We start from the raw sequence: 16,927 nt of genomic DNA, 5'->3' as shown, positions 1-16,927 counted from the left end.
CATGAAAAGCTTTTCATCTCGCGTTCTGTGCTTTGTTTGACTGTTCAACTTTGCAGCAGTTGAAGATTGCGACAGAAGGGCACCAGCTGCAGGAAAAAGAAAAAAGAAAAAAAAAACGGTGTAGAGAAAACTGCAGGAAAAATCCATAACACAAACACTGCAGAGAACAGACTGCTCCAAATGTATCCGTACCTCAGATTAACTTGAAATGGCAAAATTATTGAGAGAGTTGAATTATGTTTAGCCATGGTAACCACTTTGACTTGGCTATAATTGGCTGTGATCTCTATTCCTGGCCTTGTTGACATGAAGTCTTATCATGCATTCTGGTCAGTGAGTGACTGCGAGAGGAAAGTAGCTTTTCAGATTCCTCCCCCTGACCTGCCTGCTAAGCTGTCTATTGAGCTCAAGAGAGCAAAGCAAGGGCTGGGACTGCTTCTCAATATGTTGCATTCTGGGTGATTTTTTTCCCCCTCCTTCTTCTTCTTCTTCTTCTTCTTCTTTGGCTTCTCCAGTTGACAGCCTATAATTCACTGGTGACAATCCCCCTCATAATACATATTTTGTTTTCTATCAACACCCTTGAAATTGGAAGTGGCACTGTGGCTCAGATGGGTGCATCTAAAACCATCCACAGACTTACACTCCGTGGCTCTTAAAACCCTGGAGATGAAGCGAAAAGATAATGGAGGTTTGGTGTCGAGGTATCGCCATTTGGCGACTGCACGCGGCAGACCGTAACACACATGTTCGGGGTGATCTTTGCTGCTCTGAGCATTCCCTCTCAAGAGTGCTGTCGTGACCAACCTTTAACCCTTCAAAGGCCACGGCATCAGGACAGAGAGAGAGAAAAAAAGTTAAGGAATGCCTGATCGGAAAAAAAAAACAAAACGTGGGCCACTTTGGGAGGGTAGACAGAGCGGCGAGGGCTGGCACAGACAGAGAGCAAAGGCGTTGGCTGACGCTTGTCATCCTCCATTAAGGATCCTTTGATTGGCCTTTGTGGTCCGGGAAACGGCAAACAGCTGCATGCAAATGGCCCTGTTTCCCCGAGGCTGGCCCCCATTGTTCTGGGCTTCGGTTTGACAGGGACGCTTTCTCCACAGCATAAAGGAGGGTGTAGCCTTTAGTCAAATAAGAGTGCCCCCACAGAGGTCACAGCAGGAGTACTTCAGGATTGTTTGTCTTTTCATATTGTTTCATTCCCCATACTACTGGTAGCCGACATCTCTGGAAGAAAGAGCAAATCTCAGAGTCAAGCTTTTGCTCCAACGGTGGGAGATGCATCCATAATCCAATATCCGAGTGGTCACAGAGCAGGTTTTGCTCTAGTGGAGTAAAGATATTCACTGGGAAGGGGGGGAGAAAATAATAAAGTCTCATTTGAATTCTTAATATTTTGCCTCTTTTTTTCCCAGCTTCTTTGTTCTTTACTGAAGTATTTCTAATCTGCTCAGGGGAACTTTCTGATTGCTGGCCAAGGAGAGGGAAAAAAATAGCTCATAAAAAAAAATCAAGAGACCACTGCGGTAATTCTTTCATGTATTAATTAAAACACAAGTACCCTTTGCTGTCTATGCACATGCCTCTCAACTAACAAACTCAAAAGTTGGGTCTAATTCAGCTTGCACGGTCCAAAGGCAGCAGGCAAAGTCTTTTTTATTTCCCCATCCCTCAATTTGTGAGGCATCCGGCGATGCTGCCTAAAATGTTCCCAAATGCAGAACATGACCACCCATCAGATGTGAGAGACAAGCCGGGAGCGAGGTGGGAGATGAGAAAGGAGATTTGGGATTTACAAAGTAACACCTGCTTTTCAAATACAGACAACACCCCGAGAACTCTTCGCTGCGCCACCGGCAGATCATATTTCATTCCAACTGTCAAAACGCGCTGAAACACCGGGAAATCAACGTGGACATATGGCACCGTTTCCCATGACACTTAAGTCCCAGCTCTGGTCCACCTTTGCTGGGAAGTGTTTCTAAAGACAGTGTCAGACAAGACCACAAACCACGCCCGCCTTTCCCAGACAACTGCTATCAGACACTCTTGATTCCGATATAAGAATTTTAAAATAGAAACTGGCAATATAGGACCGAGTCCATTTGTGGTTAGATGAAGCGCTCTGAGTCATATCCCTTTTCTCTTTGGTGGTACACGCATTCAGCACTCCCCCTTCAAAAATCTCCACTTTTTTTTTTTCTTTTTTGCATTCTTGCTCATTGCCTTTTCTCTGATTCATCTCTTAAATTTATTTCTTATATTGAGGCGAAGAAAGAGATCAGGAGGAGGAGGTGGGGGGAGAAAAAGAAATCACGTGCTCCATGTTGGTGCATGTCTCGTTGAGGGGGTTTAAGGAGAAGGATTTGTCATTTTGCTGAGGCTAAGCGTGACAGACACCGCTGCTGCCTCTTAACTCCTCAGGTGGATCCATTTAGAGTGCGCTAGATCCATATCACACCTGATGCAGCCATGTAATATTTCCTCTGTAACGGGAGCAGCAAAACCATAAATAGAAAAAAGTAGGGGTTTTTTTTCCTCGCCTCGGTCTTAATTCTCATTAAAAATAAATAAATAACGAAAACATCGTGAAATGCAGACGCTCCGTGTAAAGGTGATGACACCATCGCACTTTTAACATGGAGCAAGACTCCGCTTATGTTTAAAAATGACCTGGCACAAACCAGGGAAGCCAGCCACAGAACAAAATGTATATTAAATTTAGCTGCACAAGAACTTTTCAAGATTTTCCCAGGGTACCCAACCTCTCACCCTTTTGTGTGTGTGAGTGTGTGGGAGAGACACTTGCTGGCAGGATCTGGCTTTTGCATCTTTTGGCCCAACAAGATCCCACAGCAAATAAAACAGAAAACCTCAAAGCTTCTTCTTCATGGAGAAAACACTTACAGTGCATTTACAGTCCCATGCAAAGGATGAAGTCTACACAATGCAATGTAGGTCCATGCACTCCAAAAGACTTCCTTAATATCTTGGCTTCCCATCTTTACCAACTGAAACTTGAACAAAATTAAATAGATTTTTCTTGCTCTTTTCAAAACTAACAAAATCTGTCAACATGCTCACCAAGGACCACTGAATAAAACAATCCTATTTTTAAATCCATATATAACATGTGGAAATGACACATTGTGACTTTTAAAGACAGTTATTGATGTTTATCAATGCCAGAAAGCTGTTTCTGCTACATATTGTATAAAATAATATTATAATTCTTCATTTGCTTTTTTCTGATATCATCCTGCTTGTTAAAACTGACTGTAACATGTAGAGACTAACATGTTCACTCCATCATTTTAACCATTTGCCTGTCCTGGTCTGTCAAAATCATTTGAATTGAATAGAAAGCTGCAGACAACCAGTCATCTGGCTCAAAGCCTCTTCCCCCCCTCTGTGAATTCAAGGAATCTAAACACAAAACTGGTCCAACTGACCAACCGTGTACACATCTGCAGGCTTTGGTAAGAACAATTTATACACACTCAAGTTAACCATTACTTTATATGCAAAACAAAGCAGAAACGGAGACACATAATGCACTACTAAACTTCTCTATGTGGGGAAACCCCTGGATTAAGTCTATTTTATGGCACTGCGTTTGTGTTAGTTTGCATTGGTATTTGTCTGCACAGAAGGCTACGTAACCCATGCAAACATGCTTGTCTGCAGTCCTCCATAAATCAAACAGCATGCAACTGGCCCTGAAACAGGAGCGAGGGAGCAACAGGAGAGTTCACAATAACTGATTTGTGTTGATGAGGATATGAAAGCTTCTCTGTTTATAAGCACTGGCATTTTTTTTTGCTGCTGTTAGCCTCTGTTAGCTGCTGTTAGCTGCTGTTAACCAGCATTAGTGAAACTGTCTTGAAGTGGATCTAACATTTTACTCTGATGTTTACTGAATAAACTGTTATGTGACATAAGAATATAATCAAACTGTTTATCAGGAGGAAAGAACATCCCTAACTGGATTTTTAGCTTATAGCTCCTGTTGTCGTTTAGCTGGCTCATTGTCAGCGGAGATGGGTGGGAGGTTTGCATGTCTAATCTGCTAACAATAAGAAATAGTGACAATATCAGGAATAAATAAGCCTGTTTAGGATTTTTAGTTCTTTGGTAAAGGGAAGTCCTTCTCCGATGGTAAAACATAGGTATGATCCTAAATAGCGTCTGAAGTTAGAGGCACGAGTTTAAATGTCCCTCTACAGCACAAAAACACCTAGGACTTCTTTTCTCTGACTTTGGCCTGCTGCGTATGTGGTCGGTCTCAAGACACATGAGTAAAACGTTATCAGTCAGAAAGGAGACGTCCTTCCTGGCCACTGTATTCAAATATGGTGGGTAAACATGGCACCTTCCGCAGACCAACCCATGAATTTTTAATAGATTAATTACAAGTTTGTAATTAATACTTAGATTTTTTTAGTACGGTATCCTTTTTTTCTGTTAAATAACCTCAAAAAAAAATTAACTGACTGTACCTTTAAGGATGTAACTTCTGGCAAAAACAAAATACTTGAAATGCACAGCCTACTTTATTTTGATGTTGCAGAAATCACTCTCTGGGATTACAAAACTCTCAGAAAATGTTTCAGTTTTGCCACAAGTGATGCGAGTCGACATGGTGGATTATTTTTGCCTCTTCAGAACAGCCGGCTCAGCTGCAGAAGACTGCAGATGAAGAATTTCCCTCATGGGGCAAGAACTGAAGAAAAAAAAAAAAAATCAGAAAGTGGAGGCTATAATGACTCTGTCTTAATTTGCCTCAGAAAATCAGGGTTCGCTCCTCAGTCGATTGGTAGGATGAACCCTGACCCCGTGGGCACACATCAAAGACAAGCAGCTCGGGAAGAGGGGGGCATCATTACATTACTAATAATCTGCTAAATGCAAAGAGGGTCAGCGTGTAATGCACGTCATGACAGGGAATTTTCAGCTGGAGAGATGGAACTAAATGGAATGTCTTGTTTTATTTGGTCCATGGATACATCAGTCAGATTAAAGGAAAGCATAATTCGACACCTTGTATTGTCTACTGAGCAAACAAGGCTTTTCTTAGAAATTACAAATAACTGTCACGAAGGCTAAACATTTTAGAAAAAGATGCTCGACTCGGAAGATAGAAAAAAAATCCTATATGCTCCTGGGAGAGTGCCACTTTGACAGAATTAGTTCATTGCTTGTTCAATATCTAACATATTGTTGCATCTCTTCAGGGGAGTTGATGAAACACAAAGAAAGAGAGGTGACTTAAAGCAAGTCTCCCTGGTGCAGCGAGGGAATAGTTTCACAGGTTTGATCTGCCCTGAGTGATGCTTAACTCCCCCTTAAAGCCCATATTTTACCCCTGCACTTAAACCCCAGCTGGATTTTCCACTCAAGAAAATGTCTCGGAGTAAGTCAGGTGCCCCCCTGAGGGTGGGGATTGAGGGGGGGAAGCAGGGGAAGAGAAAATGAAGGAGGATGTGGGATTGTCTCCATCTCATGCTTGTGTCTCTGTTTTTGTTTGCTGTGGCAGAATCTCCCCATTTCTCCCTCCTAATCAACCCCTACTTCCTTCACTCAGCCCTGCCTGTACCGAGCACAGCCCAGGAGGCTTACTCTGGACGTCACATTGACACGGTGTCAGAAAAGGCTGCAACTGGAACACGGATGACACGAATAATGAGTCAGAGAGTACAAGAATGACAAGGGACAGAGATCAGGGCCTTGAGACGATAATGAAGCGACAATTCTGATAAGAGACGCGGAATTACTCTTCACGCGGACTCCCAGCCTGCAGTAGTCTTTAACACATTCGCACTTCTATCACTTCTGTTTGTAACAAGTCCATTTTGGTATTTTCGTATATCTGAAAAAACCCACTTGTGGCGAAGTGGATGGAGTGGTAACTCAGGCTGCGTTTATGCAGATGAGGTGGTGCAGAGCAATTTTAGTACTCGTTTTGGCATGAAATTGTGTTTCTCTGTTTCATCCCAGCACAATATTCTTTTGAGGCTTTTGTTGGTGCATGAGAAAAATATATTTTTTTGAAAAACCCTTTCATGCATCTTTTATTTTGACATGCGTTTTTCATTTAGTGCAGAGTCAGTGCACACTAACATACAGTTTTTAACGCAATTAAAGCTCAGTCTGTGCTGGGTTAGATTAATGGGGGATTTCTTTTTAAATCAGTAATGTCTTCAGCATGCATCCTGAGATCCATTGAACAGTGTTCATCTTGCTAGAGCTCCTACTCTATTTGATATTTTGCACGAGGGCTGGATTGGCACATCAAGTCATCATAATTCAAAAAATGTGTTGGTCACACCCATGTGTGCTTGCAAAATAAAAGCGGTAATATAAATAGCGTTGACAGACCAGCACCAGAAAATTTCTGAACATGGGAGAACTCCCACTCGCGGGGTGGTCCAGAATGAAGCGGGATACTACTACCTATATGCCAAAAAATGTGACACTGAAGACAAATGACCACTTTCTTTTTAATGCTGTTGTTGTTGTTTAGTGTAAGCATCACTGACCCTCAGCAGCCACTCCACAGCATTCATCATGTGGATACTGCACATCAAATGAGGCAATAGCAAAGAATTTCAAGCTACCAGACACAAGCAGCTTCTTTTGTTTTCTACTGATTTGGGATCAGCACGCTCCTAAACTCTTTTGAAGTTTCTGTTCAGAAATGTGTGCCACCGAGGGGAGTGTATCTCCCACATTAGAATTCTTAACCCGCCAAGCATGTAATAGCAGAACGCTAGCATTTTATGGGCAACAATGCCTTCCTTGTTAGTATTTCTTGTTTTCACTTCAGTTTTGACATAATATTGATCACCATCTGCAAGGGTCACTGGACAAAAGCGGCAAAGCTAGCAATTTTTAAACTAGCTTATCTGCTGGCATGTGAAGTGCTGGCTCTGCATCTATTAGGGTATTTGGTTGTATAATGCTCTGGCTTGAGGTCTTTTTGCTTTATTGAGTTCTATCGAAAAATTGTTACTTTGACACAAAAAAGAAATGTTTTCTGAGTATTTTCTTCAGTGCCTTTGAGCAGTAACCTCTTTATTGGCAGCCATTACTCCTGATAAAAGATTTCTGGGCGTCGTGGATCTATATATACGTACTGTACTGGGCAACAGAGAAAGCTTTTGTGGCCTTTGAAGCCTTTCAGATTTACCGGGAAAGTCAATGAAAAAAAAGAACACATTCCTTAGCAATAGCCCCCTGCTATCACTGCAACACTGACCACTTTGATTGACTTGAGCGTGATGACCTTGCCCGTTCCCTTCCACCGGCATACCGCTGAATGCGAGTGGAAAACAGGAGCACTGATAAGAGATGCACAGATTGCTGTGGGGGGGGGGGGGTGGCGGGAGGCTTGATGACAGACAGTTTCCTGCACCTCATCTTCGATGAGGGCATTGTGCCTTGCACATTCAATAGGGATATACACTACAAGGAGGAGGTCAATACTGATAGAGCAAGGCAAACAAAAATGTTCTTTGTGCTTAGCTGTTTCTCTGACTTTTTTTTGCAGTGTACTTATTCAATTTCCTGCACGGCAGGAGAGGGCTTCCTTATCTTAGACTGTTTATACCTGCAAATCGGCTGGTGGCCTTTTGTTTGCAGGTGACCCACCCTGAGGTGACATTTAATTCCTAGACAAAAGAAAATGTGCGGTCGTGCTCTATGACACAGACCCTCAGCCTGAGGAGATTACTAATACAGTGAATGCAACAGAGAAGCATTCATGGCCTGTAGTGAGAGTAAGACTGCAGGCGCCGAGAGACAGAAACCCCAACACACATCAAACACATTGATTCACATCATATATGACCATTAGCGATGCAAAATTAATTAAATAAGACCAGTGGCAGCGTACCCACTTCCAGGTCATATTTAAATATCGCTCTGACTTCAGAGGACGCTTCTGAAAGTCGGCAAAGGCAGCGAAACGCACAACTGAGCCACGAAAAGCTCGTTTTTACCGAATCCTTTGTAATTTCTTTTATTGATTGCCATCCCTTCCCCACTGTCAACATTAGTTTTAACACCACCATTTACTGTGTAAAGCGGCAGTAACAAAAATGTGAGACCTGAGCTGTTGTGACAGTTCTGATAAGGAGCGACAAAGACAGGTAGAGACAAATGCATCATTTTTGAACAATTTTCACACAGGGTAATTATAATTGTAGCCTCCCTCGCTCTCTAACAACAACCAGGTTTTTGTTCAAATGGCCTTGTTCTGTACATGCACTGCGCGTCGCCATCATCAAGCTGTCCTTAACAAATTAGTGCCCAAAATGTATGCTGTGATAACAGGGGGGAAAAAACGCCTGGAGTGGCAGTGTAAAAAAAAAAAAAAGTTGCAGGTATTCATAGCAGCAACCTGCTTTTGTTGCTTTTGCACAGTCTCCCTTTGGTGTTTAATGCTATATAGCTGCTTTTGTTTTTGCATGTTTGTTTAGCTTTTTGTTCAAATAAATTAGTCCTGACGTGCCTTCCAGCTATTCAGAAATGTTGGGAACACTAAAATCCGACAGGTTCTTGTTGTCTCCGTAAATAATTTTGTCTCAGATCCAAAACACCTTCTCACATACAAAGAAAGAAAGAAAAGGGGGGGGGGGGGGGGGACTCGGCTGCTTTCCTATAGTGTAGAATTGATTTTATTTGAAACCCTTCTGCTTCCTTTCAAGATTAAATGCATTACTTTGTTATGACAGCTGAACCCTCCTGTGAAGCAGCGACTTACACTGAGCAAATCCAAAAGTTTAGAATCGGAGGAAAAGTACTTTGTGGTTGTACGTCGGGCTCATCTATTATTTGAATTAGCCTGCCCGGAGGAAAGAAAACGATAAAGGAAAGAAGAAAGAATACACGTGAAGACAGTACTTAAGAAAGGACGACGTCATGTGGGCATCTGGTCCGCTGTTTATACAACTTGTTACCGTAAGGGGTGTGAAGTGAACAACTCTGAGATGCTATTGAAATTTAAGGCCCGCTTAACATTTGAAATTAAACTGTCATAAAAGTGCAGCTCTCGGCCCCATAAAGTACGTGTTTGTTCGTCGGCCTGACTTTTACAATCACGTCTAAACACACAGTGGAGGAAAGGAGGCTCTCGCTCTCAAAAAAACGCACTCAGGAAATCGCTGTTGCAATAAATCTAGGATGACCCCATCGAGGGCGATATTGTATTTCATTTCCTCTGAGCGAAATCCTGATCCCGAAGATTCATGCGACTCTGGCTCATTTCAATTTCGCGTTCTCCTATGATTTAAAACTTTCCAGGTCCTCGGTTATTATTAAAACAGTATATTGTAATGCTGTGTCGTGCAGAAATATGTCCGCGGCGCGGAAAAGCGAAACGCCGCGTGCACCAGAGATTGTGGCAAAAATGCAGAAAGAATTGTATTAGCAAATGAGAGGGAGCGACTGAGAAATGGGACGATTTATTTGTGTCAGCGTGCCTCTCAATACGAAGCAAAGTCCATTCAATTCAAATGATGAACCCCTGCCTTATTTTTTGAAATGCTTCCAGCTGGCCAAAAATTTCCATGCAAGCCTGATATATCAGATTTTTTTTTCCCTTCCTCTGTGCTTGTTCTCACCACACAGATTGACCAGTCATCTGTGAATCTCCCATGGTTTAGCTGATAATTCATGATCGCCCTACCATGGACCCGCAGCATTCAATATGAATTATAAAATGGCAAGCCAAGCATATCAATGGATGACAGACTGGATGTGTATGGCCCCGGGCCAGAGAGGAGTTGCAGCACAATAGCTTCCCCCTTTCAGTCAACCCCAGGACTGCAAATACCAGTGTGGCACGAAGGAGGGTCTTCCATCAGCACAATGTATGGCGCTGCTTGAGACAAATGTTGAGCTGAGACGTAACATTAACCTTTACAACCTTTTCGGGGGAGAAACGCAGGCATGCTGGTGTGTTCGACTAAGTAATATTTTACAGTTTAAAAAAAAAACAAAAAAAAAAAAACTCTCTTAGTGAGAAGCAAACAGCGAGTGATCCTGAGCAGCGGGGGCTGAAAACCAAAAAGCATAACGTTGCAAAAAACTTTTTTGTTTTAGGGCAGGGAGGGCGACTCCAGTGCACCATTTAGCAGTTTCCTTACAAACGACTCTCGAGTCCGCCGACTTGATTATTCAACACGCTGCATATTAATGCCTCTCGTTCACACATTCGTCATGCTGGAACAATTTCTAGGACCTAAACAAACACTGCCTCTTTGCTCTGATCCTCCGTCTCTGCAGATACGGCACAGCTATCAAACATAAACTACTTAATCTTTTTACATTCCTCTTTTGTGCAATATTTTGATACGAAGGCTGCGCTGTCTGCTCTCCTTTGGTATTCAAACACAACAGCCAACGGAAAGTGTTGACACTGACTACATGACATAATCCCTCCTTACATCTGTCTCTCTTTACTTTAAAGACTTAGATAACTGCTCTCATTCAGGCACAGCAGGCGTGTACCTGTGCACTCGCCCCACCTTCGTGGCTGCTCACTTTGAATCCGGGCGTCTTCTTTCATATCTGCAATCTAGGCGGTTTGAAACATCTGAAACGAACGTGATACCTGCATGCCCCAGTTTACTCCAGCAGACGCGTCATTTTATAGATCTGTTTTATAATCGTGGAAGAAATGCAGGGCGAATTAGGCAAAGTGTGGCGTTTGAAACATTGACACTAGTTCGGTCACAGCTTAGAGACGTTTTTCTTATTAGTGTTGGAGTAAACAACTGCCTTCACCTAAACACACAAACACATAAGAGATTCACAGGAAGTGACGTGTGGATAAAAGCCAGCATTGCTGCCTTCACGTCTGCCTCTTCACCTCATCGTCTATGGGTGGTAAGAGCCAATATTTAGCCTTGTTTTAGTTTTTTGGTTCTGGTAACTCTGTGTTTGCTGTCTGGGTGGTGAATCAGTGGTTCCTATTGCTTTTTAGCAGCATTCTTTTTGGCCTCTTTTATTAGAGCAGTTAACATTTAACCCTATAACCCCGATCACCATCATCTGTGTTTTTTTAACCCTAATGCCCTCATATGTTTTTGTTTAAGATGAACAAAATGCGAGCCATAAATAGCACAAAAAGGCAGGTGCAGCAAAAATGATGCAAATGAAAACTCATAAATGCAAACTGATATGTCAGCAGGTTCAATAAACAGTCCGTTTTTAGAAAAAAAATAGCATTTCCTGGTAATTATTTCATAGTTCATAGGCTTTTTACAGGGTTAAATTACAGGCAGCTAAACAATAAGCTGAAACATGCAATAAAACTTGATAAAGCTGTGCAGAGCTGCAGATTCAGGAAACAACTCCCTAGTCCCCCCCCCCATACACACACACACTGTCATTTTATACATTACTATAATAAAGAAATATGCTGTATATAACTCTAAGTGAATGCCACTTTAAAAAAATAATGCTGTCAATTCCATTTGATTCTGCACGAGTCTGCCCGAAACCGAGCTCAACTGGTGTTTTTTCTTCCCCGCTGGCTGAGAAAGTCAATACCAGTAGAGTGAAAAAAATCACCCTCTTTTCAGGTATGTCATCGAGCATTTCAAAGCAAGGGGAATGTTTTGGGTGAAAATCATAACCTGATTATAGCCTCTCCTGGCGAGGGACAGGAGGTAATTATCAAGTGGAGTTTTGCTTGCAGGAACTCTCAGGGAAACGCAGATCATAAGCCCTGGGATGCAAAACCCTCCGGGCTGCATTGGTTGAAGGTGACTGGCATGTGGATAGAATCAGATATTGTTTTCAGATGAACCTACACACACACGCACGCACGCACGCACGCACGCACACACACACACACATTCCTTTATTGACGGATGGGCAAATATGCATTCTTAGGCCTGAGAGCCCTCACATCAACTGAAACCCAAAACCCGCACTTTCTGCATACCAAAGCAGTATTCCTCTTTAAGAAATTCAACAGGACTATTCAGCTCAGTTTCTAAGCCAGGCCAAATCAGAGGGCTATTCTTCAAGTACCTCAGTAAGACTCTCTTCCATATTATCTAAAATTGCTAATCTACAAAGAAAAAAAAAAAGACTGAAGAGGTAGCCTGCTCTATACTAGACTGCACTGCTACCTTTGTTAATATAAAATAAAAAACTGTACGCTACAACCAGGAATAACATAAAAGTGTAGGGTGTATCTATCACAGAACAAAACAGCAAGAGAGAGAGGGAGAAAAATGAAAGATCCAAATTCAAAAGGAAGCCCCAAAATAATGTGCTTCAGCATCTATGTGTAATCAATGCTTGGCACACGAGCATGCGATTTTGGCTTACTTTGTCTCCCGTTACAATGGGACTGAAACGGGGGAAAAATATAATGATCATCATTAAGCAGACATACCAACATCAGTGGTTTTGATGGGCATGGAACTGATGGGAGTGTTTTGTGACAATACTTGTAATTACAGCCAAATGTACTAATCAAAAGTGAGGGAAGTAACCAAAAAAAATGTCACTGCAGACAATTAAAAACACTGACACATTCCTTCCCAATTCCTCGCTCTGGCACAGAATCAAGTGCCCCGCTTTTGATGGTTCCAAGTACACAGGCTGCTCAGAACAATCTGATTAAGGTGCAAATAAAAAATGCATCAATCCTCTGCGGCTGCAGTGCCTCAAAGTACACTCAAATAATCTGTTACACAGCTCATCCGGCAGAAAAGGTGTCGTTATGAGGCTTTGGGGGAAGGACACACCATTTGAGTTACTGTGGAAGTGAAGAAATGTGTCAGTCAAAGTGTCCGTGCGCTGCCAAGAATATTCAATGAGTTCCATACGAGGTGTTTGAAACACCTTTTTCAAACTTCAAGGGTAAAACCACTGAAGAAGAACTCAGCAACCTTGCTACATAACAGCTCTCCACTTCTCTAGTGTGGCGACAACAATGTGTGCTAATAAATTCAACACATTCATAAGCTGAATAATAAGTGGCTTCTTGAAAGGTTGACTAGCAGCACATTAACGCTACTTTCTGCCGTGCAACTCCATGGTAACTCACCTTGTGAACAGTGAAAGCAAAAGAGAAGGAGCAGGAGGCAGTGAAACACCGGACACCTCCGCAGTGCAGAAGCCATTGTGTTGCTGTATGCAAACGATCCAGGAGCCTGATGGCTAATAGTGCTGGTTCGGCGAGTTGCGGAGGGAGAGCTGAAGGCTGAAGCGACGTCAACGATCAGTGGTTTTTGGAGAAGCCTCACCAGTCATTTTTTTCCATCTGGAAAAAAAGGGGAGAAAAAAGAGAGGAAGATTGCATAAAAATGGAGGAAGTTGGTGAGATCTATGAGATCATTAGCGCTTCGCTGGTTTAATTGGCGTAATTTCTACAATCTGCATCCTACACCAGTTCATGTGTGAGTTGCTTGTTAAACGCAGTTAAGCAAATATCTAAACACCACAGGAGGAAAAAAAAGAGAAGATCCTGACTGCTGTTTGATTGAGCAAACAGAGCATTTCTCTGATTTCAAGTTTCACAGAAATATTCAAACTTTATTCTCAAAACGATTTCGAGAGCAGCGGCATGAAAGCGCGTAGCGCGCCTGATGCTCTGCGCTTATTTAGCACGCGGCGGCATGTTACGACTAAATGTTTACACTGCCTCATTCTCCCACACGTCCCCGTTCCACCTTCCCCATTTACTCCCAGGATCCCCGCGGGAGAAACCTTGTCACTCCGGCAACACGCTCGCAAAGGACGCCGTTAGAGACACAGCTGCTTTGAGAGCTACTTTTGTCTCCTTCCTTATCGAGGGGTGGCAAAAACAGGCCTTTGTCTGCAAAAGCAGCGAAAGGTTAGAGCCTGAGACAGACTAACACGGCAGACAGATAAGCTGCTTACCAAAGTCAAACACCGAGGATGGGTGAGTTGTGTCATATGTGAAATTACGCACATACACACACAAAAACTCATATGGACTCATTCATGCACAAATGTACAGCAAAGGACGTGGATACGCACACACAGGAACTTCCACACACCTACACAAGCATGCAGGAAGATCTTGTTTATTTCTTGGCGGTTGCCATCTAAGCATCTCCCCACGACATGCACACATATCCACACAAACTTTGCAGCCGTCGCTATGCAAAGGAGAGCGAATGCTTCCTGCTTCTCAACGCCGCTCCTTCAGAGCCACCCGTCAACCGCCCTGATTATTTTATAATGAACCTAAATTTGAGCAGCAGAGCAGTCAGCTCTGATCGCTCTCTGGGCCTCACCAATGCGCCTGGATATTTTTGGCAACACAAAAACCCACAAAACATGGAAAGCTTCCACATTAGCATACTGAGCAATAATTTAAGCCACTATTAGATTCGTTCTATACGTGTCCAAAGCCTGGTGGAGGGATAACAGTTTAACAAAAAAAGCCTCCACCTAGCCTGTTGGAGCCGGATCGTATTTATTTTAATTTGAGGTCATCCTGGCCGAGCAGTTGTGCTGCAGAGTGTGCACCAAGGAAACTCGCACACACACTCACTCGGCTAGCTTATAATTTATCAGTTAAAGTTGGGTGGCTTCGTGGGATTGTGGTTTTATTTGTCTTCCAGTTGTTTACCTGCCAATGGCGCCAAACCAGATCAGGTAAGGGCCACAGTGGAGGGGACTCGCTCTCCTCCATGGGAGAGCTCACACCACGTCTACTCAGGCTTCTCATAATCTCGGATCTTCCACCAGCTCCAATACCGGGCAGAGCATGTGACGTCTTCCACAGCAATTTATCATCCACAAATATGAGTCCTGGGGGCCACGGAGTAACCATAATGGTGGCTGACAGGAGGAGATTGCAAACTGTTGGGGGGTGGAAAGGAGGGGCACCCCCCTGCCCCTATGGCCCGCTGGGCCTGCTGAGCCACTCGGCCCCTCCAGACACCAGGGGGCGAGAGCCCGCCAGGCCTCGCGGCTGAACGCTCGCCCTCACCACCCTGGGGTTCTTTCTCCCGATCAGCCGTCGCCCTGCTGAGTAACATGTCTCCTTTCTCCCTTAAGCTGGTGCAGGACACAGCCATGCTCATCTTCCTAAAAACACAGTTTTGTTTGGTGGGATTTCTGCACTGAATCGGTCCGGACTTGAGATAAAGGGATTAGGCGATTAACACTGAGATGCTTTACACAAGCGCTGACAGACGTATCATAATTTCACATCAGGGGATGCAGCGGGGAAGAGGGGGTTGACGTTTGTCTAAGGGGAAGGGTGGGGGGCTAAGATGATCTCGAGCAGAAAATGATTTTAAGAGGTAAGTGAGGCATCGTTAACCCCTCGGAGATCGTGCCGAGGAATTATGTACACCCACCCCCCACCTCGAAGCCGGGGAATTGAGGTTACTTGTTACTCGGCCAGTGATTTCTGCATAATGATAATCATGCTCCACAGAGGCCGATATGTTAAAAAAAAAAGGGAACACAGTTATGACTAACTGTCACCACCTACACTACATCTAATGAGCTCAAATCTATAATATACACCAGGAGACAAATGACACAAAAGTTATTAATTTTCATCTGCGTTTTTAAGCTCCTCTTCCTACAAAAATACAAGGAAATCTATTCCCTGAGGTTTTTTCCCCCCCTCTCTCCCTCCCCGTCCTCTATTAACAGTATATCTTTCTGGAAACGAGACAAAAAACTTCACCAATGAAATGAAAAATGCTATGCAAACATTCACGACATCTGTTTTTCTTTTGTCTCTTACACACACACAGTGTGGAGACCCAGGGAGAGAAATCTATCATCAGTTAGGATAATGGAGAAAATCACAGTCCACAGCAAATTTTTCACATCAGCCTGATAGAAATAATAAGCAAGCATTGAAAAAAGGATGGCGAGCAATTAAAACATAATTAAAATAAATGGATGGAAGGAGACAGCCCACATGTCTTCACATGAAATACTAGGCTGTGTGTAACAGCCAGCTGAATGAATGTGAGGCTCCTTTGACAAAGCTTGTATCTGCTTCACTCAAGCTGGAGAGGCGTCCAGTGAAAGAGAGTGGGAGAAGAGGGGGAGTTTGGGAGTTTCTAAGCCGGGAGGGACTAAATAGATGGGAGAGGGAAGAGGAGAGGAGGAGAAGAATGGAAGGGGGAGAAAGAAAGGGGCGGTGGGGTCACCGAGGAGGATTGACAGGCTGTGAGTATGGCCTGACCTCCTGGGTTTGCCTCCAAGTTTTCTCCACAGGCTTAGCGAAGACAAAAATAAAGCCCAGGAATGTTAATTTATTTTCAATTGTCAACGCCGAGAAGAGAGATAAAGAGCGCATACATACATATCAAGTACGAGCGGAACAAAACTAATGCGCAACTCCAAGTGTAAGCTCAAAACCTACAAGTGAAATAGAGCCGCGGCCCTGTAGAGCTGGATCTTCCCAACACAATGATCCGTCTTCCACTCTTTGAATAACTACTAATTTGAAGAACTTTCTGGCCCGCCCCTTTGCCCTACATTCAGGACAAAAAAGAGAAAGGGAAAAAAAAGAAAAAGACACACATGTGAGAGGAGAATTTGAAACATCAGAAAATTGTTGATGAGCTAGAAGTGGAAGATGCGAACTACAGGAACTAAGAAAACAGAGCCTCCAGACACTCGTTTTTTTTTCTGTCCTCGGTGCGCCCTGATGTTCCCAAGGAACTCTTTTGTCATGACAGTCCTGTCAGGGCTGCGCTTTCAACCCCTGCAGCGACATGATGTCATTTCCTTGGCTCCACCAGTGATGTAGGGAAGTTGCCGTCAACTGCCAGAAATAGAGACGCGGTGACACCGGGCGCAGTCTGCAGAGCGTGCTTTATCAACACTGCTGATAAGATAAAGCACTGTTAGGATTAACAGGCAGTAAACAGGGGGGTTTACAGCCTCACACAAGGAA

At 43.4% G+C, this 16,927-nt stretch overlaps 1 protein-coding gene across 12 annotated transcripts in view; it reads right to left on the bottom strand.

Annotated features, from left to right (window-relative positions):
* Positions 1 to 16,927, bottom strand: part of adgrl2b.1 (adhesion G protein-coupled receptor L2b, tandem duplicate 1) — a 90,824-nt gene that overhangs the window by 56,768 nt on the left and 17,129 nt on the right. For 11 of the 12 annotated variants that reach the window (XM_026150952.1, XM_026150951.1, XM_026150946.1 and 8 more), the window contains exon 2: positions 13,073 to 13,288. In XM_026150952.1, coding sequence (XP_026006737.1) covers positions 13,073 to 13,148 — 76 coding nt within the window. In that variant the 5' untranslated portion in view covers positions 13,149 to 13,288. Of the gene's footprint in view, positions 1 to 13,072; positions 13,289 to 16,390; positions 16,503 to 16,927 lie in introns of all 12 variants that reach the window. The other variant, XM_026150940.1, reaches the window with a different exon arrangement.

Source organism: Astatotilapia calliptera, chromosome 18 (genome assembly GCF_900246225.1).
Source record: "Astatotilapia calliptera chromosome 18, fAstCal1.2, whole genome shotgun sequence".
NCBI classification, from domain to species: domain Eukaryota; kingdom Metazoa; phylum Chordata; class Actinopteri; order Cichliformes; family Cichlidae; genus Astatotilapia; species Astatotilapia calliptera.
This window is presented reverse-complemented; position numbering and strand designations above follow the sequence as displayed.